Consider the following 26,694-nt stretch of genomic DNA (forward strand, 5'->3'; position numbering starts at 1 on the left):
GGACAAATGCTTAATTGAAATTAGTTTTAAACTAGTGACCTAGAATGTAATTAGACCATCATGGGGGCAATTGTCCTCATATCTATTAACAAGGGTATTCTTAGGGATGAGAACGAGACACTTGATCTGATCCTATCGAATCAAGTTTTTTTTATAAAAAATTTTCGGTCCGGGTCGGGTTAGGTTTTTTTAGATAATATGTTTGGGTTTGAGTTTAGGGTAAAAAATATCTAACTCAAAAAATAATATAAATTTACCTTCTATATTTAGGAATAATTATAAAAATAACCCTCTATATATTTTTTCCAATTAGATCTATATTTTTATCGAATAAAAATAATATATTTTTATAAATATATTTATTTCAGGTTCAAGTTTTATTTCAAAAAATCGGGTCAGGTGAAATCAAGCCTAAACTCGGGTTGGATCGAATTTTGAGTGAAAGATATATATTTTTAGGTCGGGTCAGGTTGACTGAAAATCCGACCCGACCATCCCTACTCTGTCTCTAATCCTTGGAGCCTTTTTATTTTGGGCCTACTAATTGACCCGCTTCTATCTTCATTATTTTGTTCTCTCGGCCTGGCCCTGAACTTATCCAATGATGCTAGGCGAGAAGAAAGCCGATGGTTAGACATTAGAAGAGCCCAGTCGTTGTAGGACCGGCAAAAGGTTAAACAACTTTCTTCGGTTTCGTTTTCTTGTACAGCAAAGATATTGTTTCTTCGATAAAAGGAAAAATGGCCGACGATGCAGAGAAGAGGTTTCATTTGATCATGGACAAGCTCTTCCAAGACCCTTCCTCCTCCAGGTTTCCTTCTAACTACTGATTTGTTTCCTCCTAGCTGATGAAACTTGAATTTTGTATCAAATATCGTTACAACCGCTGTTTGTTTGTTTATTTATTTATAAATATGTTTGTGGTTAATTGGTAGTCTGCCGCCTTCGCCACTGGAAACGGGAACGGGAGAACAAAGACGACTATTACGATCGAAGAAACGGCCGAATCCATCGTATGCTTTAATAGCGGAAGAGAAGCAGCATTGCTTAGTTGCGAGTGAATCTCCAATTTGCAGACCATGGGATAGAGGAGATTTTCTCAGGAGGTTATCAACTTTCAAATCCATGACTTGGTTTGCTAAGCCCAAGGTTTCTATTTTATATTCTCTATAATCTGATTCCGCTCTTTCCTAAGTTATATATATATATATATATATATATATATATGATCCAATTACAGAGTATAATTTTTTTTAGTCTTACACAGATTTAGGATTATATGAATGGAAATAGACAACCGAGATAAATAGCAGGAGATGAGATATTCGCTGGAAAAAGAAGCAATAAGTTAATCTCAACCCATATATAAAGAGATGATAATGTTTTCCCATTCTTTTTAGGTGGTAAGTGCTGTGAATTGTGCCACTAGAGGTTGGGTCAATGTGGATATGGACATTCTGGCCTGTGAATCATGCGGAGCACGTCTCCAGTTTTCTACTCCACCTTCTTGGACACGGCAGCAAGGCATGTTTTGCATCTAATATTGCTTAACTTTGAACAAATAGTACGTAAATTCTGGTATTTACAAGGCTAAATTAGATGTCATTTTTCTATACACTTCAGTTGAGAAGGCAGCCTCTGTATTTAGCTTAAAGCTGGATAGTGGACACAAATTGTCTTGCCCTTGGATTGACAATGCCTGTGATGAAAGACTGGCTGAATTTCCTCCCACTGTGCCTTCTGATTTAGTTGAAAAATTCCGGGCGAGATCCAACTCACTCTTTCAACTTACAGCTCTTCCAGTAATTTCATCTTCGGCCATTGAATTTATGAGAAGCCCTCAGCTTGAAGAATTTCTCAGACAACCCCTAATGGTGGATTGTCTGAAAGAGAATGTTGAGTTATCTCAATTAGAAAGTATAGAACTTGGATCTGATGTGGATTCTGCTAACTTGTATTATCAGGTACGAAACTTGTTTCTCATTGTGGTTTGCAATTACAAGTACAGTAGGGCTGGTACATGTACATGTTGATTTCTGAAACTTTCCTGTACTGCGTTTTCATTCCATTCCAACTGCTTTGGTAACAGAGAGTGATAATAATCCAATGATTTCTTCAATTTATGATTGTACGAGTATAACATGTCCCGCATTGGTGATTGTGGTTTTATCATTTATGCATTCCTGTTGATGCTGAAGACAAAATAATTTGAATATTTCGCAGGCTCAAAAGCTTATAAGTCTCAGTGGCTGGGAACTACGTTTACTACCGTACGTAGTTGATTGCAAGGATGGTCAGAATCAGTTTGCCAAAGATGCTGAAATTTTAACTTCACCCCAGGGAGCTGATCATGGACTAAATTTGTGTCTCAATTTCCATGCAGCTGATGAAAATGAAAATTTGGAGGCAAATAAAGATTTTGAGAATTCTTTTAGATTGCAGTGTGATCCCAAATCTGTTGTTTTAGATTGCAGACTCTGTGGCGCAAGTGTTGGATTATGGGCTTTCTCCACTGTTCAACAGCCTGTAGAGTTCTTCAGATTATTTGGATGTGAAGAAGTCAATCCTGGAGCCCATGATTCTGGCCATGAAAAGAATGGCTGTGATGGTGGGGTTGGTGTTCCTTCAAATGGTGGGTCGTCATCTATGGAGCAATCTTCAAATTTAAAATTTACTATAGCCGGAGGTCCGCCACCAACACGACAAAACTTTAAAGCAAGAATACATTTACCTGTTATTGGCCGGAGTTTAAGTGCTAGATTTTTGTATCATCCAGAGTTTAGAGATCAGATATTTAGTAATCAAGAAAATACTCCAGTAGAATCCAAGTTTCAGGGAGAAATAGATTGTTGTAATAATAGTGTTAGTGAGTCAGGTGTCCCATTGGCAGAGTTGAGAACTTCAAATGGCAAAAAAGATGGAGAAGTTGATTGTAATTCTAAAAGCAATGATCAGTCTCCTCGTTCAAACCATGATGTTTGTGCAAGAGATGACAATTCTAGGAATGTCACTCCATTGGAAGGAACCAACGTCACTGCAAAAGAAATTTCTCCTTATGCTGGTACTGATGATTCTAATATGGGGGTTCAAATAGAGAGTTCTCAGAATGTAGTCCAAGATTCTTGCCAAAGTAATAACTCTCTTGAAAAGGTAGACAATGATAGATCTTCTGTTTCGACCCAAGGTGCTAATGTTTCCCCTAGAAATGAAGGAACTAATGATTCATCAGTTTTGATTACATCTAAAAAGTGCCATCCAGAACAAACTGCAGAAGCAGAGAAAGCCTGTAATAAAGAAATTTGTTTAGCTAATCAAGACTCGACATATATTGCCTCTTGCTTGGAAGCTGATTTAAATGTTAATGGCACATACAAGATGACCTCAAGAGAAGACAAAACTTGTGCCAATAGTGAGGAAGGGGTGATCGCTGAAGTCCAGACTGCACAAAACAATAAGGGCTTATCCTGTCACAAAGGTGAGCATTAAGGCATTATCATTTCTAATCTATAAGCTTAATTCTCAATGGTATTTGAAATTTTTTTATTTATTATTTTTTATAAGAAAAAAGGCCTCGTTAAAAAACTCCTTCATAACCGTCGAGCTACAAGAGTAACCTAACGGATATTGAAAGGAGGAAAAGAGTGCCCATAATTTTATTGCTAAGACACGAAGTACACCAAGGCTACAACCAAGCAATTACAAGACAATTCCAAAGGACTAAAGCTACCCTCACCCGTGACACATAATACATAACATCAAGAACTAAACAACTACCTAATGCCAGCTTTGGCTAGGCTATCCGCCTCCCAATTAAAGCATCTCTTAACGTGCCTAACAATCAAATTATACTCCTTAACACAACTAGCAATATCCTTAAATAGGAAAGAAACAAAAGTCTGACAATCGCCTGGATCCTTAATCCAATCCACCACATTAGCATAATAATTTTCCAAGATTAACCGACCCTTATCGCCCCATTCCGAATCCAAAAACTAAGATAATCCAACTTGAATACCTTTTAGCTCTGGTAATAATGGAGGGCCAAGACCGAATGGAAGCGAGAAAGAACCCAACAACTTGTCATCAAAATCCCTGAGAAGGCTTCCAATGCCACTACTCTTCCAGTCCCTGCTAACAACCCCGTCAACATTTACTTTAAAGAAACCAGCAGGCGAGGGGTTCTAAGATGACGAGGATGACTTATTTTTGAAGAAATGCAATGATCAACTAAAGATAGGTCCCCAACAAGTAAGTCTAGCTAAACAGAGGGATTAGAAATCTTTTCCAAATACCACAAGGTCACTCTATATCTAGATAGGAAAAATAAAAGAGTCTGATCCAAGCTTCCCTTCTCAAAAACCAAATGATTTTGACATTTCCATAACGATTACAAAACAACCCCTGGGATATAATTCCATAATACTGACTTCAGACATAAAAGTGCCCAAGAGGACAGAAAATCCTTTGGGTTATTAGGCAAAACAACAACCAAATTTTGTAAATTCAAAAAGTGAACCAATAAACCCCACGCTATACTGCAAGTAAAAAAGAGATGTGAAACAGTTTCAGCCTGAAGACCACACAAAAGACAAAGATTATCCTCAATCCCATTGACACCACGTCTAATAAGTTCGGTTTTAACGGCCAATTTATGATGGAGAACTTGCCAAAGAAATGCCTCCACTTTAGGAGGGACTAACCCGATCCAAACCAAATCCAACCACGACATATCAGAATCGGACAGACGAGTCACTAATTTAATACATGAACTTACCGAGAATGAATCATCCCCATTTCCACGCCATAAGCAGCAATCAACCCCACCCGAGCCAATGTTGACATTCCCCAACAACGAAAATAACTCAATCCATTGATCAACTTCCCAATCGAGTAGATTCCTCCTCAAAGGAATATCCCAATGCCATCCCCCTAAGCTGGGAAAACCATACTCCGAAATAACTCCATCCTTCTTAACGGAGATTGCGAAAAGCCTAGGGAATCTTACCTTCAAAGAACACTGCTCAGCCAACACTTATGCCAAAAAAGAATGGAGTCTCCCTTCCTCACTTGAATTTGGAGGTGATTACGGAAACATGACCCAAAGGCATCATTCAACCAAAACCTTTTGAGCACACCCTTCCAAAGCCAAGATGAATTAGAAGGCACAATTTTATTCAGAGAGATCAACCTATTATCAAGATTATACATGCAACACATAACCTTCCTCCACCAAGAATCCCTTTCATTCCCAAATTTCTAGACCCATTTCCCAAGAAGAGCCCTATTCATAAGGTTTAAATCAATGATACCCAAACCCCCATAGTCCTCGCACTACACAATGTCGACCATTTAATCCAATGGTTTCGATTTCTCTAAGCCGAACCCCCTATAATAAATTGGCCAGAAAAGAATTTAGCTTCCTTCGAACACTGCATGGCATTCGAAACAGTGACATATAATATATAGGCAGAACATCTAACACATATTCCACCAAAATAACCCTGCCAGCAAGAGATAACGTGTTTGCTTTCCACTCCGTCAATTTCTTGTAAAATCTCTTACAAATCAGCTCCCACAGGCTAGCTGAATTTTTCTTGGAACCAAGGGGAAGCCCAAGATAATTCGTCGGAAAAACACCTACCGAACAACCAATCGAAGTTGCCCAATCTTTGATAATAGGTTCTTCCACATTAATACCGAAGATCTTGCTCTTCGTTAAATTTAATTGAAGCCCTGAGCACATTTCAAAAATAAGCACAACTCTCTTTGCATTCTTCAATTGACCCTATGTCGCATTACAAAAAATTAACAAATCATCAGCAAACTGTAGAAGTGATAGCAAAAATGACCTACTAGAGTTGTCGATCTGAAACCCATTAAAGAGCCCCAATTTTACCGTCTTAAACAACAAGAGACTGAGCAACTCTCCCACGAGATTGAATAGCAACGACAATAATGAACAGCCCCGGCGAAGACCCCTAGAAATCTCGAAAACTTCCGTGGGAGATCCATTAACTAATACTGACCGCCATATTTGCCCGAAACCCATATATTCCATAATTTTCAGCAAAATCGACCAATCCACTGCATCATACGCTAATCTAAAGTCCACTTTGAAAGCCACACCTTTCAATCATTTTTTACTCCAATAATCAATGCCTTCATTGGCTATAAACGAACAGTCTAGGATCTGTCTACCTGGAATAAAAGCAAACTGAGTTGGGCTAATAAGGGAATCAATACACATCCTAAGTCTTCTCGCTAATACTTTGGACACAATCTTGTATAAGCCTCCAACAAGACTAATTGGTCTGTAATCCTCCAAACTCACCAGGTTGGACTTCTTCGGAATCAACGTAATAAATGAATGGTTCACCCCTTTATCCTACTTCTTCCCCAAATAGAAGTCATTAAAAAACTTAACTATATCTTCCTTCAACTGTGGCCAAAACCTCTTAAAAAACCCATGTTCAACCCATCCGGGCTCGACGCCTTTTTACTTTCCGACAAAGCAATTGCCTCCCAAATTTCCTCGTCCGAAAAATTCCTTTCAAGAAAGGAAACTTGAGCCTCAAAGAGTTTCGCAAATTCCAGATCCATGTCCTCCACCTCTAAGGTATGCTTCGAATTGTATACCTCTTTGAAAAATCCAAAAACTTCGGATTTAATCTGATCCGGGTTCGAAACCATGCTGCCATCAAATTTCAAGATCTTTAAAGCATTAATCCTTACCCTATTTGACGCACACTGATGGAAATACCTGGAGTTTCGATCGCCATCAGATATCCATTTTGTCTGGGATTTTTGAAACCAGATTTGCTCTTCTTTTTTGTACAGATCCCATAGATCCTTATTTGCTTTCACAATTTTTTTTTTGATAAGATTTGAAGGCCTCATTAAAAACCTCCTTCTTGATTAATGGAGCTTGAAAACGGCTCCTTAATCAGCGGAAGAAGGAAAAGAGTGCCTTAGATTTTCATTAAAGAAAATACTAATTACAGCCTAGAGATCTCTTCGAAATAACCCTTACAACAACCAACAAAACCCACCCTAACAGGAATCAAAGACAACTTAGAATGCAAACAACAAAAAAATTAGCCTATTCCAGTCTTTGCTAAAGCATCAACGTCCATATTAGCTGTCCTTGCAACCCAATTAATAACCCCCCAAAATTCTAAGATTATCAACTATATTTCTAACAACAAAGGCATAAACAACTGGGCATGAGTCGACATTGTTGATCCAGTTTACTGCAACCCTGCTATCACTCTCAACAATCAGCCTATCTTTAACCCTCCCTTGAGCAGAAGCAAAGAAAGAAATACCCCTTTGAATAGCTTTAAGTTCCAGCAAAGTCGGAGGTCTCGGACCAGCTGACTCCTGAAAAGAACCTAGGACTGTACCTGAATGATTCCTCCAAATACCTCCTATACGCGATTTCTTCCAATCATTGCTAATGGCCGCGTCCACATTCAATTTAAAAAAGCCAGCAGGGGGAGGTACCCACGGGATTGAAGAAAACTTCAATAAACTGTAGGGCGAGTAAGAATCTGTTAATGAAGGATCAGTAATCAAAGAATCCTTATGAATAGAAACATCCTTATTCTTATCTAGAAACTAAGAAGCAAGCCTAACTCTTGATAAGAAAAATAATTCTATCTGATCAAGCTTTCCCCCTTCAAAGACAATAAAATTTCTTGTCTTCCAAATGGTCCAAATGATAGCCCCCAGAATGAAAGTCCAAATAGTAGAATTAGCTTTCAGCTCATCCCAAGCGATAAGAAAGGTTATAGCATCAACAGGAAACACAAAACTAAACCTCCAAAAGTTTAAAAATTTGTTCCACAAAGACTATGCAACCGAACAGGTAAAGAATAAATGCGTGGAATTTTCCTCAGCCAATTTACAGAGAGGGCAAAAATCATCCTCAATACCTTGAATACCTCTTTTAATCATTTCGAATTTAACAACTAACTTACAAAGCACAACCTGCCACATTAAAGATTCAACTCTAGGGGTACCAAACCTCTCCAAATATTTTTATTCCAGAAACAAACTCCATCTGAGCCTGAAGCACAACTTTTTATACAAGAGCTGACTGAAAAAACACCATCCCCACTGCCTTTCCAAAGTAAAACATCACTGGAATCTTTAGACAAAGAATAGGGAGAGATGATACTCACCAAGTTGCACCATTGTTCAACCTCCCAATCGTTTAAATTTCTTCTAACTTAAACATCCCAAACCCAACTAGATGGAAGGAAATCCCCAAACTCACAAAGTTTGCCAGATCTGTTAGAAGCAACCGAAAACAGTCTAGGGAAAAGAAACTGAAGCGAATAGTCTGCAGCCCAACTATCTTGCCAAAAACGAATAAGTTTACCATTTCCAACATGAAAGCTACACAAACTTCAAAACTTAGATCCAAATGAATCTTGCTTGTAATGATTGTTAACCACTGATCTCCAAAGCCAAGAAGATTGAGGAGAAATCTTGTTATCAAACAGTAACCTTGAAGAATCAATGTTGTATTTACTACAAATAAAATTCCTCCACACAGAATTTCTCTCATTTGCAAATCTCCAAGACCATTTCCCTAGCAATGCTCTGTTCATACTAGTCAGGTTTCGAACTCCCAAGCCTCCCTCATCCTTAGGTTTACACACATCATCCCATTTAACCCAGTGAATCTTTTTTGAACCATTTCCCCCTCCCCTCCCCATAAAAAATTAGACATAATCGAGTTGAGAGCCTTAAGGATTGAAGCTGTAATCTTGAACATAGACAAGAAATACGTAGGCAGTGAGGAAAGGACCGATTTGATCAAAACCAGTCTCCCTGCTAATGAGAGAATAGCAGCCTTCCATCCCGCTAATTTAGTATGAAAATTCTGCACCAGTGGTTCCCAAATAACATAAGCATTCTTAGTGGCCCCTAGTGGGAGACCTAGATAATTAGAGGGGAAACTCCCAACAGAACAACCAATAGAAGCTGCCCAAGTCTGAACCTCATCTTGGGAAATATTAATCCCAAACAATCTGCTCTTCTTAAGGTTTAGTTGCAGCCCTGACATAACCTCAAAAACTCTGAGCACCCTCTTCACATTCATAATCTGTGTTTTCGAAGCTCCACAGAAAATGATTAAGTCATCCGCAAACTGTAAGTGTGTGAGCTTAAAAGATCCTTCCTCCTTGCCAACTGTCAAACCAGAAAATAATCCCTCAGAAACAGCCCGTAGTATTAATAGATTCAACAACTCCCCTACTAGATTGAATAACAAAGGTGAGAGTGAACATCCTTGTCTTAGACCCTTGGCCATAGAAAATTCCTTGGTTGGAGCCCCATTGACTAGCACTGAAATGGAGGCTGTAGAGATACATTTCCTGATCCAGCTTATCTAAGTCGAACCAAAACCCTTTTTTTCCATCACCTTGAACAAAATAGGCCAATCAACCGTGTCATAAGCCTTTTTAAAATCAACTTTGAGAACACAACCCTTTAGCCCTTTCTTCCTCCAATAATCAATGCCCCCGTTAGCAATGAGGGAGCAATCCAAAATTTGTCGACCGGGTATAAAAGCAAACTGAGATGGGCTGATGATATCTCCTATACAGCTTCTAATCCTCCTGGATAGACACTTGGATAGAATCTTGTATACCCCTCCTACTAGGCTTATAGGTCCATAATCATCTAGGCTCCCAATGTTAGAACCCTTTGGAATAAGGGTGATAAAGGTATGGTTAATACCATGTTCCCAATCCTTCCCCACATAGAATCTGTGAAAGAATTGCATGATGTTTCCTTTAAGAACAGACCAAAACCTTTTAAAAAATCCCAAGTTCAATCTGTCGGGCCCCGGAGCTTTATTACTATCACAAGACTTCAAAGTCTCCCAAACCTCCTTTTCTGAAAATTTCTTCTCTAAAAGAATGCTTTGATCCACGGAAATTCTAGGAAAAATCAACCCGATGTCTTCAACATCCAAAGTAGACCGATTATTGAAAATATTAAAAAGTGCTCTTTAACAGTGGCCTTGATAACAACTGGATCATGAGTGATATTCCCATCAATGAATAAAGCATTCAACGCATTTCTTTTTCTTCTAACTGAAGCACAAGTATGGAAAAATCTTGTGTTTCGATCCCCATCATTAATCCACTTCTTTCTAGAATTTTGATACCAAATCTGTTCCTCAATTCTAAGGAGTCTCCATAACTCTGATCTGCAAACACTTAACTCCTCGATTTTCCCCTGAACCGAACTATCATGCAATTGCTGAACATCCTCCTCTAGCTTATGAATTCTCTTTTCCAGATCTGAGATTGAAGCTCCCCTGCCCACTTTTTAATGGCAACCTTAGACTTCTTCAGAACACTTAGGATTCCAGCTTTTCCCCTAGCCTTCTTACAATCTGCTATAGTATGACAAACCATTTCCTCAAAACCTTCTTCCTCCATCAAATAATTAAAATGTCTGAAAGGCTTTTTCCCCCAATCAACACCACCATCTTGTAAAAGAATAGCATTGTGGTCTGAAATAGATTTAGGAATAATAGACTGAATTAATTCAAGAAAAGCATCCAAAAATTATCCATCCACCAAGAACCTATCCAACCTAACAAAAGTTGGATCATCTTGGTTATTGCACCAAGTGAACCTTCCCCCATTCAATGACAAATTAATTAGACCTGAAGACTGAATAAACTGAGAGAAAATTCTCATAGAGAATCTGTTCTGAGCTCTGCCCACCTTCTCATCCTCATAGAAGTAAACATTAAAGTCCACTCCAACACAAACCGGTAGATTATGTCCAGAAATGAACATGCTAAGTTCTTCAAAAAAACTTTTTTTTTTCTTCTTCCACTGAAAGACCATAAACGTTGATGAGAACACTTCTGAACTGATTAAGTATGAATTTCCCTACAACCGCAATGAATCTTCTGTTAATGCTGTGATTTTCCATATCAAACACATTGTCATCCCATCAAAATAATAACCCCCCTGAGGAACCAGTAGCTGGAGATTCGATAACCCCCTGAAAAGTATTCAATTCAATCCATGCACACTTGTCAACCCAGATCTTACTGATATTTTTTCTCAATAGTTTAGCTGTAATGTGAAAGATATCTGTGTTAGAGAGAAAATATGAGAGAGAGAGTCAATCAAGTAGGGAGAGAAAGAGAGAAAGGTCAATCCCCTTCCGGTGAGAGTTGGACGGTTTTCGTTGATAATCTTAGCAAGAGAGTCTCTAGAAGAGAGTTGAGAGATTTATTTCTTTCTCAAGGTCATGTGGTTAGAGTTTTTATTCCAAATGAGACGAACAAACCAAAGTATAAATCCTACTTGTTTGCCTTTGTTCAGTTTGGTAATGAAGTAGGAATGTGGAATGCAGTTGAAAATTTAAATGGGATATGGTTATATGGGAGAAAAATATTTGTTGGAGTTGCAAAATATAAGAAAGATCGTTCAAGGTATGGAGGGTCAGATAAGGTTCTAGCTGGTGCTTCAAAGAAGATAACAGAAGGAAATACCAATTTTACTGAGAGAGCTCAGCACACAAGAAGCATAAGGGATGATAGGTCTTATAAGGATGCTTTGTTGGTGAACATCCCGCATAGAAGAGCTTTGAAAGATGTAGAGAATAAAAATGATGCTTCAGATAGGGGGAAGGAAAGAAGAATATTTGGGAGATGCATATTCCTTCTGATCGATCATCCTGGGTAAAAAGATCACTCACGGGCATTGTTAAACAAAAGTTTGATTTGGAGTTGGTGCAAAGCGCTTTAGCCAAAGAAGGTTTCGAAGTCCATATTGCAAGCTGGGGTCACATTTGGAAATCTTGTGTCATTATATTTAAGTCAGACGAGGAGATGAAGGAGGCTTGGATGAAAAGGAGTGAGCTATTATGCTTCTGGTTTGATAGACTGGAACTTCTGTTGAATGAAGGAGGTATGCCAATGGCTTTTTGTTTGGTGGAGCTCTATGGTGTTCCATTACTATGTTGGCAAGAAGATTTTTTAGAAAAGCTAGCGGGGAGGTGGGGGATCGTAGATGGTATTCAGAACTCGACAAAAAACATGGAGGATCTCTCGGCTGTGAAAATTCTGATTAGGGTGGCAAGCCCTTTTGATGTTCTGGAAGTTATCACTTTAGGTTCGTATGGAAGGTCCTACAAGGTGAAAATTAAGCTGGGTTCGACTTCTATCTATTCTGGTTTTTTCTCCAGTTCCATGACGGAAAATTTTTCCTATGAAAGTGAAACTGCATCAGAGTCGTCGGAGATGAAAGTTGACAGCTCAAAGTCAACTGATAAGACATGTATTGTTCGGTTGGTTGAGAAAGCACGTAAGAGAGTTGATAGCTGGATGGAGCAGGGAACTACTTCCGCTTTTGTTGAATTTGACAGAGGATATCAGTTTCCTAGAAGAAGCAAGGATGGGATAAGCATTAATGAAGGGATGTCAGATTTGCACAGTATTGGGAGTTTTAAAAAGGGAGAGTTTGCAGGTTTGGGTTTAAGAAATTTGAATAATTCAAATGGTAATTCTCAGGCCCAAACAGATGATAGTAGTGAGCCCATTTCCCCAATAAAAAAGTTAATTCCTAAGGGTCCAACAGTTCTCATATCTGGACTTCAGTTTCCATTAAATAATCAGTGTTTCATTCATCCAAGCAGTCCGAAGGAAGCAGCAAATAAGGGGATTCAATCTAGTAAAATAATAGTGGAGGGTGGTTCTAATTTTACAACATTGAATTCAGCTAATGTGAGGTCTGCAGAATGTAATAATTTGTTAATTGTGGGGGGTGTTTTTCAGAATCGTCCAACAGAGAATATTTCTATGAAAAGTGCTCCGGTGGGAAGAAGGATATAGCTTCTACTGTGGAGAGGAAGGGTATTATCACAAGGCACATCTCGAGAGCAGCTAATTGGGAAGCGGATGAATTAGCTAAAGCTGGCATAGGTTGACTTTAGGATTGTGTAATTGTTAAGGTGTTATGTCTCGGTTGTTACTATTTAGGGTGTATTAGGGTGTTTTGCTTTCAGTATCATGGTTGTTCTGTTTTGTAAGTTGTTGTTAGGTGAGGAGGTGTATTATTGTTCTCATTAATAAAAGTTAGAGGCACTCTTTCCCTCCTTCCAATGTCCTTCATGTTATGTTTGTAACACGTAGGATAAGAAGGGGGGTTTTAATGAGGCCTTATTCTATCAAAAAAAAAGATCTCGGGTGAGGAACATTTGGCGAAGTAGTGAGCAGGATTTCTTATCTCAAACAGAGGGTGGTTCAATCAAACAGAATGAAAATGCTGTCATTTTAAGATATGCACAATCTGAATTTCCAGAGGATGATCAAAACTCAGAAGAGAATTGTGAAGATGTGGGGATTAGAAGATCTAAAAGGAGAATTCAAAGATTTTTGATTAAGGATGCCTTAGAAAAGGTTAGTGTTTCCCCTATTTCATCCACTGCTTTTACTTCGATTTTAAAAGAAGCTCTTACAACTTGGGAAGTTAGCAAGATGTTGGGTATATCATTTAAGGAAGGGAAGGAAGCTTTCTTGGATAAAATCATGAAATTAGAGGAAGGTTTGAGTGGGGTCAGTTGAGTAGGTTGTCAAGCTGGGGAGGAGATTGGTATTAGCATATTACCATGAAAACAAAGATAGTAATATTGTCATGGAATGTCAGGGGTTTGGGGAAAAAAGAAAGCAGCGAGCTGTTCAAAATATAGTTTCCGAGAAGAAACCATCCTTTCTCTTTTTGCAAGAAACAAAATTGGAGGCATGTCCAAGGTCTTTTTTGAGAAGAAGTGGACTGAACAATCTTCAAGGGTATGTTGAATCGCCAGCAGAAGGTTCTTCAGGGGGATTACTTAGTTGTTGGGATGACAATGTTTTTGAGGTAGAAGATGGGCAGATTCATAGGAGATTTATTGCTATTTTAGGAAAGTTCAAAATGAATCAATTTCAGTGCGGGTTTATTAATGTATATGGACCTTCGGTGGAGGAAGAAAAAGCAGATTTTTTAAAGAGTTCAGCTTGTTTTTTAATGGTATTAGTATTCCTTTTTGTGTAGGAGGGGATTTTAATGCTTATTTAACAAAAGATGAGAAGGATGGAAAAGCACAAAACAGAAATTCGATGGAGATTTTTAGGCAATTTGTTCATCATTCGGGCTTAATTGATTTTCCATTAACGGGGGGAAGATTTACTTGGGGTAACAATTGGGAAGATCTTACTGTTGTCAGATTGGATAGGTTTCTGCTGAGTATTAATTTTTCATCTGCATTCTCGGATATCACCCAGCTCCTACTTCCGAGATCTATTTCTGACCATAATGCAATATTGCTTCAGACAGGGGGTGATAATTTGGGTAAAAAACCTTTCAGGTTGTTCAACTATTTGATGAATGAGGATGGGTTTGATGAGCAGGTTGTTACAGCTATTAAAGATTGTAAGAGAGTTAATAGAAAAGCAGGTATTCTGAGCATCATTAGAAGTTCAAAATCAGCTATTAAAAGTTGGTCTGGAAGGAGAGATCAGTTTCCAGCTTCAACCATTTCTGCTTTAGAAGGGAAGATTCACCAATTAGAGCAGAATCCTCAGTCACAACAGGTAGTAAGGGGTACAGACAATGTTGAAGAATTGCGGTATTTAAGATCAGAATTGTGGAAGTTATACAGGATTGAGGAGCAAGTTTGGATTCAAAATTCAAGAGTGAAATGGATAAAAGAAGGTGATCGAAATACCAAAATTTTCCATACTTGTGCTTCAATTAGGAGGAGGTTGAATTCTTTAAATGCTCTCAAAGTGAAAGATGAAATCATTTATGACCCGACTCTCATCAAGGCAAGTGTTCGTGATCATTTTGTTGAAACTTTTAATTTCAAGTCTACCCTGGAAGTGGAAGATATCAAGCTGAATTTTTCGAGAAGAACTTTAGAGCAGAGTACAAGCTTAGAGAAGAGGTTTACGGAAGAAGTAGTTTGGGAGGCCTTGAATTCATGTGATAGCAACAAAGCACTAGGGCCGGATGGGTTTAACATGGGATTTTTCAAAAGGTTTTGGTCCACATTGAAATTTGATATTCTGAAATTTTTTCATAATTTTTACTTGAGAAAAAATTGGGAGCATGGCATTAATCACACATTCATATCCCTCATCCCTAAGGGTTCAAACATTGGGGGCTTAGATGATTTCAGACCTATTAGTTTAGTATGTGGATTGTATAAGATCCTTTCGAAATGTCTATCAAGAAGGTTGAGATGTTGCATGAACGATGTCATTAGTGCTTCACAATTTGCTTTTACTCCTGGTCGACAAATCTTGGATTGTTCTTTTATAGCTAATGAAGGAATAGATTTTTGGAGAAAGAAAGGCTTGAAGGGTTGTGTGTTTAAGGTAGATTTTCGGAAGGCTTATGATACAGTGGATTGGGATGTTCTTTTCAAAGTAAGGGACAAAATGGGTTTTGGCATAAAATGGTGCAGCTGGATAAGAAAGTGTGTGACCACAACATCAGTTTCAGTGTTGGTTAATGGTGTGCCTACAAAGGAATTTTCAATGTTAAGAGGTCATAGACAGGGTTGTTCACTTTCCCCATTATTGTTTAATTTTATAGGAGAGCTACTTAATCAATTGCTTCTCAAGGCGGTATCTTCGGGGTTGTTTAATGGTTTGGTTGTCGGCAAAGAAGAAGGTTCTTACATGCTATCCCATTTGCAATTTGCAGACGATCTTATTATTTTTTGTAATGCCTCTAAGACGGATATTTTAAATGTTAAGAGAGTTCTAAGGGTTTTTGAAATTATGTCCAGTCTACAGCTTAATCTAAGCAAAAGTAAGTTATTTGGCATTAATATTACCGATGAAGAGGTCAAGGAGTGGGCGGGGGATCTTGGGTGTGCAATTGGTACTTTCCCTTCTGATTATTTAGGGCTGCCGCTTGGAGCAAAAAAGAACTCTTCAGCTCTGTGGGATCCGGTTGTGCTGAAATTCTTCAAGAAACTGTCGGGTTGGAAGGAAAAAACTCTTTCTTTGGCAGGGAGACTGATTTTATTAAAATCAGTATTATGTTCCTTGCCTACATATTATTTGTCTATGTTTAAAATTCCAGCAGCAGTGAATACTAAGTTGCAATCCATCATGGCCAATTTTTTGTGGGGAGGAGGGGCATAATATAAGAAAATACACCGGGTCAACTGGATAACAGTGTGTAAATCAAGAAGTTGTGGTGGTTTGGGTGTGCCGAATCTTAATTTTATGAATAGGGCCTTATTAGAAAAATGGTTTTGGAAGTTTGCTAATGACAGTGAATCAATTTGGAAGAGGTTGATAAGTTCCAAATATAATCAGGACAATAATCTGATTTCTTTCTCTAAAAAATATCCTACAAATGCTTCTTGGATTTGGAAATCGGTGGTTAATAATCATTTTAAAGAGGATGAGTTTGGTGCCAAGATACGTAGCATGTTCCAAGTCAAAGTGGGTAATGGGGAGAGAATCAGGTTCTTGGTAGATATTTGGGCTCTTGATCATCCTTTGAAGACTATTTTCCCGAGGATATATGCTCTTTCATTGAATCAGTTTGGGATAATTAAGGAATTTGGTGAGTTCAATTCATTGGGGTGGTTTTGGTATGTCCAGTTGAGAAGAAGCCTATGTGATTGGGAGTTAGAACAGTTTTCTAATTTTCTAGCCATCATTCATAATTTCAGCCCATCCCAAGATTCAAGAGATGGTCTGATTTGGAGAGGGAATGGGGAAGGTATTTTTACTGTTAATTCTTGTATGAAGACTTGTTTTGTTGAATCGGTAAAAGATAGTTTCTGGGAGAAATGTATTTGGAAGGGGTTGGTGCCTTCTAAAATAGAAAATTTTATGTGGCAAGTAGCCCATCAGAAATTGGCAGTTAAGTTTAAGCTTCAAAAAAGAGGGGTTTCGGGGATTGTTGATGTTTCTTGTCCGTTGTGTAAAAGAGAGATTGAATCTATTCCTCTTCTATTTTTCTCTAGTACGGTGGCATGGTCCCTATGGAATAAGTTTTTGAATTTTTGGAATATTAGTTTGATCCTTCATGGAAATGCACAAGGATTTTTACTTGCTTGGAATGACATGATGTTTTCTTCTTCTATTTGGTCCTTAATTCCGGGGGTAGTGCTTTGGACCATTTGGAAATTTAGGAATGTCGTGGTGTTTGAAGGAAGGTCTTTGGATCACATTGAGTTATTTTTCATGGCTAGGCTAAGGCTTGCTTCTTGGTTCTTAGCTAAGTTCAACGAGGTTACTATTACTAAAGACTCCCTGATAAGTGATCCATCTATTGCAGATTTTTGTTCTTCTTCCAGAAATTCGGGTACTAAAATTGTGTGTTGGATTCCTCCTCCAAAGGGTTTTCTAAAACTGAATGTAGATGCAGCAGTTTGCAATGATTGGCGAAAGAGCGGTGTGGGTGGTTTACTAAGAGATGAGGCTGGTAAGATTATGGGTTCTTTTAAAGAATCTGTAGATCCAGGCCCTCCAACTTTTCTGGAGCTTGTTGCCATCAAGAGGGGTGTACTTATCTTTGAGCATATTCTTCAGAGGTTTAAGAATCGATGGATTGTTGAATCTGATAGCAAACTTGTTGTGGATTGGGTTAAGAATTTATATAGTTGTCCTGGTGTTTTCCTTCATCTAGTCAAAGATATTGTTGCCATGATAAGAGTTTTGGAAGGAGCTATCAGATGGGTTGACAGAACGGCAAACAAAGAAGCTGATAGCTTAGCTAAGGCTGGTATTGGGTAGTTATTGTTTGTTGGGTTGGGATATTGTTTAATCGAGTGAAAGATGTGTTCTTTGGTGTGTTTCGGGTTGTTTTTGTAAGGGGCTTCTTTGTTTTAAACATTATGTAATCTTTTACTTATTAATGAATTATGAGGCACTCTTTTCCTCCTTCCGCTGATTATGGAACACCAATTGGTGTTCCGTTAATCATGAAGGGAGTTTTTAACGAGGCCTTAACTTCCTATAAAAAAAGTATTCAATCCATTCCTTCTAAAAAAAGACCTTTGTATCTTCTTTGCTTTAGTTTCTTGTAACCAAAGAAAAGAAGGATGAGAGTTAGAGACTAATCTCTGAACTGCTCTCTGTTTCTCTTTTTCCTAAACCCTTAACATTCCATGAAATTATGGCTAGTTTGTCCTTCATACTAACTGATGAAGAATATGATTTCCCAAAAAGGCAACTCAATTTGCCATCTTCAGCCCTTTCTCTAACTCAATGATTTTATCAAAGAAAGGTTCCTTCCCCTGTGTAAAAGAAACCCCCAGAATCTGACTAACTTGCCATGTAGTTACTGCTTCATCCAAAGCTCCGAGAAACCTGAAGAAGAAGCTGTACAAATACTGACATGTTCTAGAGCTTCTCTGACTAGAATTCTTTTTGCCCTTCTCTTAGAAATGCCAGAATTGTAGTTAGACAAATGTTTATTCATAGCACAACCCTCAGGCTCTCCAACCAATCTACTGACACCAACTTTATCCACAGAATTTGGATCCTCACTGCCCTGTAAATTAGTCTCTGTTGTTGTAGAAATCTGTTGAACCTTCTTGCAAACCTGATCGTTAGACTGCTTTGGACCTAGATCATCCTCTGTACCATTATTTCCTTTTTTGGTCATTCCTATACCAGTAGTTCCTCTCCTTACATCTTCTGTATACTCTTCTGAAGCTGGCCATTTTCCTCTGAAAAGGCTCACTTTTTGTAGAAAGGGAACTTCTATGCACAACCATCTTTTTACCCCTAGAGAAACTCTTTGATAATTCTGAATTAGGGACTATCAGCTTAGAGTTAGCTTTTTTAACCTCACAATCTGTGCTGCCTGACGAACCTGGAATAGAACAGTACCCCTTATATTGTTTTCTAGCACAGCTAGCTTCTGCAATTCCCCTATTCTGAACCAATTTACCAAATTTATTGATTGTATAAGCTGGCCCAGAAGGAATTATGTTAGAAGCCTCCAATCCAGCCAGTGCAATGTCATCAGATTGGGCCTCCGGCCCATCAGCCGAACTATTTGAAAATCTGATACCCAGACCTGCAAAGTCACCTCTGATATTCCCAACGTTCTGATCATCTGACACTCCTTTATTAATGCTTTTCCCATGTTTAGAAAGTCTTGGAAAGTGCTTTTCCCCATCAGTACCTATTGAGCCAAAAGACATGCCCTAATCAATCCACAAGTCAACCTTTTGTCTGAATATCTCAGTTGATTTGACTGAACTTTCCTCATAATCTGACTTTTCCCTATTATCGCCTTCCTCAGACCCCATCTCACTAAACTGTTCCCCGACTACTCCGGCCATCGGAGAAAATTTGAAAAAAGGATTTGAATCTTCACTGGGCGATCCTACTTTGATGGTAACTCTATACGATCTACCATAGGAACCAAGAGTAATGAATTCTGGAACATCAAAAGGAATAACAACTCATAAGAATTCTTGCAGACGTGAGATCGTCCCTGTTCTTAGTGGACTCATGGATTTCTACCATATTCCCCCATTTCCTAGCAACTCGTACCAAGAATGATTCATCCCAGCATAACAGAGGAACCCCAGTTAACTTGAGTTGGCAGAAAGCCATTGGCACTCCTTCATTCAGTAAAGGGGCTAATCTATCAAACCAAAAGCCTATTTCATCTCTCTTCTTTGTCCATGCCTCCGTCATCACCTCTTGAGATTTGAAGATGATAGCACAGGAATTACGGGAATAACCCCAACCAGCAATCTGAACTTCATAACAGTTCCTAATGAAAAACTCTTTAACTGACTTAAAATCAAGAGAGAGCTTAATAATCCCCGTTAAAGATCTTCTGACCCAACTCTGACCCTCGGATGGGATATACATTTCCATAACACTCTTCCTAGGTTTCTCCCTAAGACTCCCTTCGGAATATTTCTCCCTAAACTCCAATGCATTCATCCTCGTATCCTCAGTAAGTAAAGCCTCTTTGTACTTTCTGTCATCTCTAACACTCCTACTGGATAAATCTGCCTCTTTCAACTTAGAGGGTCCTGCTGTGGACAAATCTTGAACCAATTTAACTGGACTCTTCTTTACCACATTCCTTGGACGAACATCATTGTATTTTGCAACTCCAATAGAAATCCTTCTCCCATCTATCAGTGAACCATTCAACATATCGATTGCCCTCTTCAAACAAGATTCCCTCTCAAACTGAACAAAGGCGAAAGTGGAAAATCTGTATTTTGGATTTTTGGTTTCTTTCGGAATGAAAACTCTCTCCACAATTCCATGGGACGAAAAAATATCCCTAAGCTCTCGTCGAGAAACTCTCCTGCTAAGATTATCGACAAACGCCTTCCAGACCTCGCCGAAATCTATTTTCCTTTTCAACTTTTCTCTCTCTACTTTTCTCTCACCATTGATTCCATCGAAACAGAATTAGATCCTTGCTAAACAGCTAGCTCCATTTCCGAGATGGCCTTCTCCAACTTTGAAATCATTTTCATCAGCTTCAAGTGATTGTTATTAGACAAGCTCTTAATCCTTTGCTTAACTTCTTTTAGCATATTCACAATTCCCATCCTCTCTTTATCCTTCTTCAACTCACTGATCGACGACACCACCATTTCTTGAAAATCCTTCTCTTCCATCAAATAATTGAACAATTTGAACGGTTTTGGCCCCCAATTAGTCTCGCAGCTTTCCAGTAAAATAACATTATGGTCTGATAACGACTTCTGAAGTAATATTTGAATAATGTCCCAAAAAGCTACTAAGAAATTGGAATCCATCAGAAAACGATCCAGTCTAACGTAGGAATGAGAGTTCCTGTTGTTACACCACGTAAAGCTACCTCCAGCTAAAGGTAAATTGACCAACTTCACCAGAAACACAAAATCTGTAAATAACCTCATCAAGTTCCAATTTTGTGACTTCCCCTCCTTCTCATCCTCGTTCAAATATGCGTTAAAATCCCCTCCCACACAAACTGGGCAATCCACTTGTCCTAAAAAATCTAACACTTCAAATAAAGCCTCCTTCTCTGATTCCACAGCCGGGCCATACTTATTAACAAAGCAACAGTCCCCAAGATTGTCTTTAAACTTCCCATTCACTACTATAAACCTACTAAATATAAATTGTTCCTTCATCTCAAACCAACTCTCAGCCCAAAGGCTGAGAATACCACCTGCCACTCCTTTAGAAAGGGACGCAACAAAATCCCTCAAAGATCTCCCACCTAATTTCCTCACTAAAGATGGCTTCACTAGACTTTTCCCACGTCCATCTGGCTCCAGGTCCACTTGTGAATGGGCCCCAATATCATTTTCCTTAGGAAACCCATATTGGGTTATGTTTACTACAGACCCTTTAGGACAAATCCTAAAATTAGGAGTAATGGGCTCATCTGAATCAACTGATTGGGGCTGTTCATTATATTTCGAATCCACCACCTTCCTCAAACCCAAACCCGCATATTCACATATAAATTCTCTTATATTACTGAGGATGATTGTCCCCTGGTCATTAATATCACCATTTCCTTTCTCCGGCAGCAATGATTATTGACCCAAAGCATCCTCCTCAATAGCATTTCTCCTTTATTTAAGCAACATGTCCACCTTGTTTGTTGGCTCCTCGAGTGACTGTTCATTTTCCACTTCAAACAGCTCGTTTCGATTGCCGCCTAGATCTTCCGACGATGAACCTTCATACCATCCATCATCTGAAACTCTTTCCGACGACTTCCCCATGACATCACATGGCTTTTTAAAAACCGAACCCAACTTAATTCTCACCTTGAATGATCTCCCATAAGAACCTAGAGTAATCACACTCGGAACGTCGAATGGACTTGCCACTCTCACCAGCAATCGTGCCGTCGACAAGTCCTCTCTATACTTGGTAGACTCTTGAATGCATACTAGCGACCCCCACTTTCCAGCAAGCCTCTCCAAGAATGACTCATGCCAGCACAATAGAGGGATTCCATGAAGTTCAATCGAGCAGTACGCTAATGGAACTCCATCATTCAGAAGTGAAGCCAGCCATTCAAACCAGAAAGACAACTCATCTTCTTTTCCCACGTCTCCGATAATACTTCCATCGATCTGAAGGTGATAATACATTAATTCCACGCGTAGCCCCAACTAGCGACCCTTGCTTCGAGACCATCACTGGAAAGAGCCTTCTGCACCAGTTCCAGCTCAAAGGAAGATTTTATGATCCCTGTTAAAGAATGTTTCATCCAACTCGACTCTTTTGGAGGGATACACATCTCCCAAACATTCCTCAACCCTGAAGCAACCTACCGATTATCCCCTTTGTCCACCACTGTCCCAGATTCACCCCCCAACCTTTTTTCCGAGACCACCACTTCTTTGTAAGATCTATCATCCCTTAAACTCCTCGGAGACTCTACTCTCTTTCTGATCAACCTTCCACCTTCAGATGACTTTCTTGCTTCCACCTGGACATTACCTGCGTTGGCCACTACTTTCCGAACCTTCTGATTCTTAGCAACCCCCACAGAGACTTTCCTCCCATCAATCCACGAACCATTGACATTCGCAATAGCATTCCTCATACCAGACTCATTAGCAAACTGGACAAAAACGAAAGTATAAGCTTTGTACTTTGGTTTGTTCATAACACTCGGAATAAAAACCCTCACGGTTGGACCATGGTAATGGAAGAGTTCTCTTAACACTTTCCTTGTAACACTCTTGCTCAGATTATCCACGAATATTGTCCATTCCTCGCCGGAGGGAGATTGTCCTTTCGAATTCTCTTGCTCTCTCTCTCTCTCTTTCACTTACTCTCGCGCTTTCTCTCATGACAGGTACCATCCAACTATGTTTCCATCCTTTCCATTTATTTATCAATTGGTTCATAAATATGCTTAACAAGATCAATAAGCCTCAACAAAATCATTTAAATTAAAATACCCTCAATTTTAGTTTGATGATGGCCTTGTAACAAAAATTATCAAACCAAGAAATTAAAAATAAAATGAAAGTTATGCTGTTGAGACAGAAAGCAGGAGCAAATCAATAGAAATAAGGATGATGAAAAAATGTCTAGAGTCGATTCGCTCCCCACTGAAGCAAAAAGTCATAGAGTCTTTGCACTTTCTAGTGGTTCAGAATAGGTGGTTTTTGTCGATAATCTCAGCAGAAGGGTTTCTAGAAGAGCTATTTGGGAACTATTCAAGCGTCATGGTGATGTTGGATAGCTAGGCCAGCAAATTTAGAGGCAGACGTTTTAGCTAAGGCAGGAATAGGTTAAGATAGGGAGTTTTGATTGGGTTTTGTTTTTTCTCATCTTTTGTTTTATGTTTACTGTATTGGGTTAAAAGTTTGGTTGTACTTATATGCTTTGTATTGTTCTTTTAATTAATAAAATTTGAGGCATTCTTTTCCTCCTTCTGTTGTTTACTGGAATACCCTATGGTGTTCTAGAAATTATGAAGGGGGTTTTAACGAGACCTCCATTTCTTATAAAAAAAAATGAAAGTTATACTGTCAATATGCCTGTTTTTCCCCCTAATATTTTCTATGTTGTTAAATAGTTCCCTTTGTTTAGGGTTATGCTGCTATGCTTTTAACCGATTATTGTTTTTTGATTATGAAGTCAAATTACATACGCTTTTTCGATTGGAGGAATATGCTTCTTATCTTATGTTCAGAAGTTAAATTAGGATGTTAATTTATATTTTTGCCTTAACGGTATCTTTTCTGTGAAAATTCTATTTTTCTGTTAGTGTGATTAAGTGATTCTTGTTTGGCTTATACAACAAATAAGTACTTAAAGGATATCATCTTTTTAACTTAAGTACCTAAAGTATTCAATTGTTTTCATCTAAATGCCTAAAGTATTCATTAATTAATGCCACATGTCAACTTTTTTAGAACTTCGATGACAAAGATTGAATAGTTTAGGTACCTATTTTGACATAAAATACTTTAGGTGCCTATTTTGACAAAAAATATAACTTTAGATACTTATTTTGACCAAAAATACTTTAGGTACTTCAATTAAAAAGATGATGTACTTTTGATACATATTTGTTATATAAGCCTTCTTGTTTCCATACTCAACTTTCCTAGTACACTAAGGCCCAAAGTGAGCAACAATGTTCTTACATGGAAGGAATAATCATGTTGATGTCGGTAGTTTAGACTATCTTCTGGAGTTGCTTTCAGATTATGGTGATGGGGTTTAATATCATTTCTATTTATTTTATTTTCATCTTGGAATTTGCAACATAAGGGTTTAAAGTCCATAATGGACTGATAGAGGACAGGGATCCAAGGATAATTAGGCAATAATGAACCATGTTTGCACTCAAAACACTTCATAGCCACTGGGATGGCACATTTATATTCGTTGACATTAACCTCTCTTGATAGTTTTAACCTGCAATAGTGTCCTTTTGTATAATGTTGCCACAAGTTAGAATTCAATATTTTTTTCTTTTTCTTTTTCTTTTGCTTCCGTAATAATGTCCCAAGTATGTTTGTTGTACTTTAAACCTTTTTTTGGAGCAGCTCGGAGCTTTTCGATTTTTCTCAGTGCTACTGGTCTTTTATTCCCCTTCTCTTAATTCCTCAGTAGGACTTTGTCATCTAGCTGATTGGTAATAAAAATATATCTTCTTGATATGTAAGTTATATCTGGTTTATGGCTCTGTGGTATTTGCATTTTTTATATTCCTGTCTCCGATTTCACGAGTTTTGTCAGTTGAACTACAAGGGGTGATCAACTAATGTTCCTCCATTTTCCAGGAAAGGATCTAAAGCAACTGCACATGGATAAAACATCAGAGTTTGATCCAATCAGGCAGCACAGGCATTTTTGTCCATGGATTGCATCGATGAGTGGCGGGGCACCCGGATGGCAACAAACATTATCTGCTTTGCTATGTGGGAATGATTGTCCTCGTTCTTCACCGGCGCGTTCTCCTCCTCCATTTGCCTCCATGATTAAGGTAATTCAAAATGTTACTTATCCAAGTAATGGATCTGAAATGGAAGTATATCCTCAGTTTTACTTAATTTCCGAATCTGTTGATGGCATTAAGGTTTCGAAATCCATAAAGCAATTCGTTGAGGAACTGTTTCTTATCCATGATAATGAAAAGAAAATTTGTAGGCTCTTGTTTTTGCTGGACTAACACCCTTAGTTTTATCATCTTTAGAGGATAGTAATCATCCTAGATTTTATTCTGCAGGTTAACGATCCCGTTGCCTCGGTTAGAAAGCTTTTCTCGTCTCCTGTGGCCAAAAGGATGAAGATCAGCCGAGAACCAGGCTAAACCTGCCGGCGTTTTTATGGTGAAAAGAGTCGAGGCAAATATAGAAATTTGTACCATCTCAAACATAGATATATAGACTGGTTGTATTCATTTTCAGGCTTTGTGAAATGGTAGTCCAGTTTACAGCCAAATGATTGGTGAGAGCAAAGATGAAATTGAATGAAAATGATATTTAGAAGTCAATTTTGAGGGATTGAAATTTAAGATGGTAGGAGGATATTATAAGAAAATTGGCATCTCTTGTCTAACATCTATTTTATAAGACCTATTTGATTTAGAGAAAGTTAAAATAAAAAGAAGGAAATCAAAAACTTTTCGATAGATTGGATATCGATAATTACTTCTAAACTAAAATATATGACGATTATTAAATGAGTAAAAATGGACAGTTAAGATTGACAATAAGAAATAATAGGATATTCATTTAAAAAAATAAAAATAAGTAAAATTAAAAATATTTTATATTGTGTAAGTGGATAACTCTTAACTTATTATCATTAATTATTGCATAAAATAATGATAAAATAATTATAAGGGTAAAGTATACAAATGGTCCCATGATTATATGATTTTGCTTTGTTAAGTCTCTTAACTATTAAATGTTACAAAATGATTAGTTGATTATTCATTATGTTCTAAACTCGTCATCTTTCGTTAAAAAATTAACGACAGTCTGAGATGTTAATCTACTGTCTGATATATTATAGTTGTTTGAGATTATAGGATCATATTTTATCATATCTCAAACAACATACTAATTCAACTCACAGTGCCATCAATTTTTTAACGGAAAATGATGAATTTGGTAGTCGGAGTCTCAACAAAGTAACATAACATAATCGGGAGACTATTTGTATATATTACCCTATGGGGTCGTTTGGTTCACGACATAAGAAATTACCAGGGGAATGGAATTCTCATTCCCCGTTTGGTTGGCCAGTAATCCTATTCCCGGTAATCTTTTTACCAATAGTGAATTTTTTGGGATATATTATCAGGAATGTGATTACCCCTTCCTTTAGGTATTGTTGAATTACCGATGTTTTGAATTAAAATGCCCTTAAATTTTTTTTCTTCAAAAATATTCTTCTTCTGTCGCTGAATAATAAAAATTCTACGAAGGTTATCCAACAAATTTATCCTTAAACTATTTTAGATTTAAAAATCTATAATTAAAATTTTATATGAAGTTCAGGGGTTAAAATAAAATTTTATCCTTTCATTAAACCTATTAATTTTTCAATGTTGTAAAAAAAATTATATAAATTTTATAAATTTAAAATTTTTAAAGAAAATATATAAATTAATTATAGTAATATTATAGTAGAATTCAACTTGTTAAAAAACAAATATATAACAAGGATAATTTCGTAAA

The 26,694-nt window shown here is 37.8% G+C and overlaps 1 protein-coding gene across 1 annotated transcript; it reads left to right on the forward strand.

Moving 5' to 3' along the window:
- The first annotated feature begins 693 nt into the window (after positions 1-693).
- Positions 694-25,522, forward strand: LOC120207870. Its single transcript, XM_039207283.1, has 8 exons — positions 694-811; positions 936-1,149; positions 1,401-1,524; positions 1,624-1,964; positions 2,224-3,282; positions 3,376-3,475; positions 24,790-24,992; positions 25,236-25,522. The coding sequence occupies exons 1-8, from the start codon at positions 741-743 to the stop codon at positions 25,317-25,319; spliced, it is 2,196 nt and encodes a 731-aa protein (XP_039063214.1). The 5' UTR covers positions 694-740; the 3' UTR covers positions 25,320-25,522.
- Positions 25,523-26,694: the final 1,172 nt, after the last annotated feature.

The sequence above is a fragment of the Hibiscus syriacus genome, unplaced genomic scaffold (assembly GCF_006381635.1).
Source record: "Hibiscus syriacus cultivar Baekdansim isolate YM2019G1 unplaced genomic scaffold, ASM638163v2 tig00015426_pilon, whole genome shotgun sequence".
Taxonomy (NCBI): Eukaryota; Viridiplantae; Streptophyta; class Magnoliopsida; order Malvales; family Malvaceae; genus Hibiscus; species Hibiscus syriacus.

What these genes read in the sequence shown, in the direction of transcription:
- LOC120207870 (XM_039207283.1), top strand. Translation starts at nt 741, where the DNA reads ATGGCCGACGATGCAGAGAAGAGGTTTCATTTGATCATGGACAAGCTC. An exon ending in CTTGGTTTGCTAAGCCCAAG is followed by an intron (nt 1,150 to 1,400) that starts GTTTCTATTTTA and finishes CATTCTTTTTAG; the next exon opens with GTGGTAAGTGCTGTGAATTG. An exon ending in CATTTGCCTCCATGATTAAG is followed by an intron (nt 24,993 to 25,235) that starts GTAATTCAAAAT and finishes TTTATTCTGCAG; the next exon opens with GTTAACGATCCCGTTGCCTC.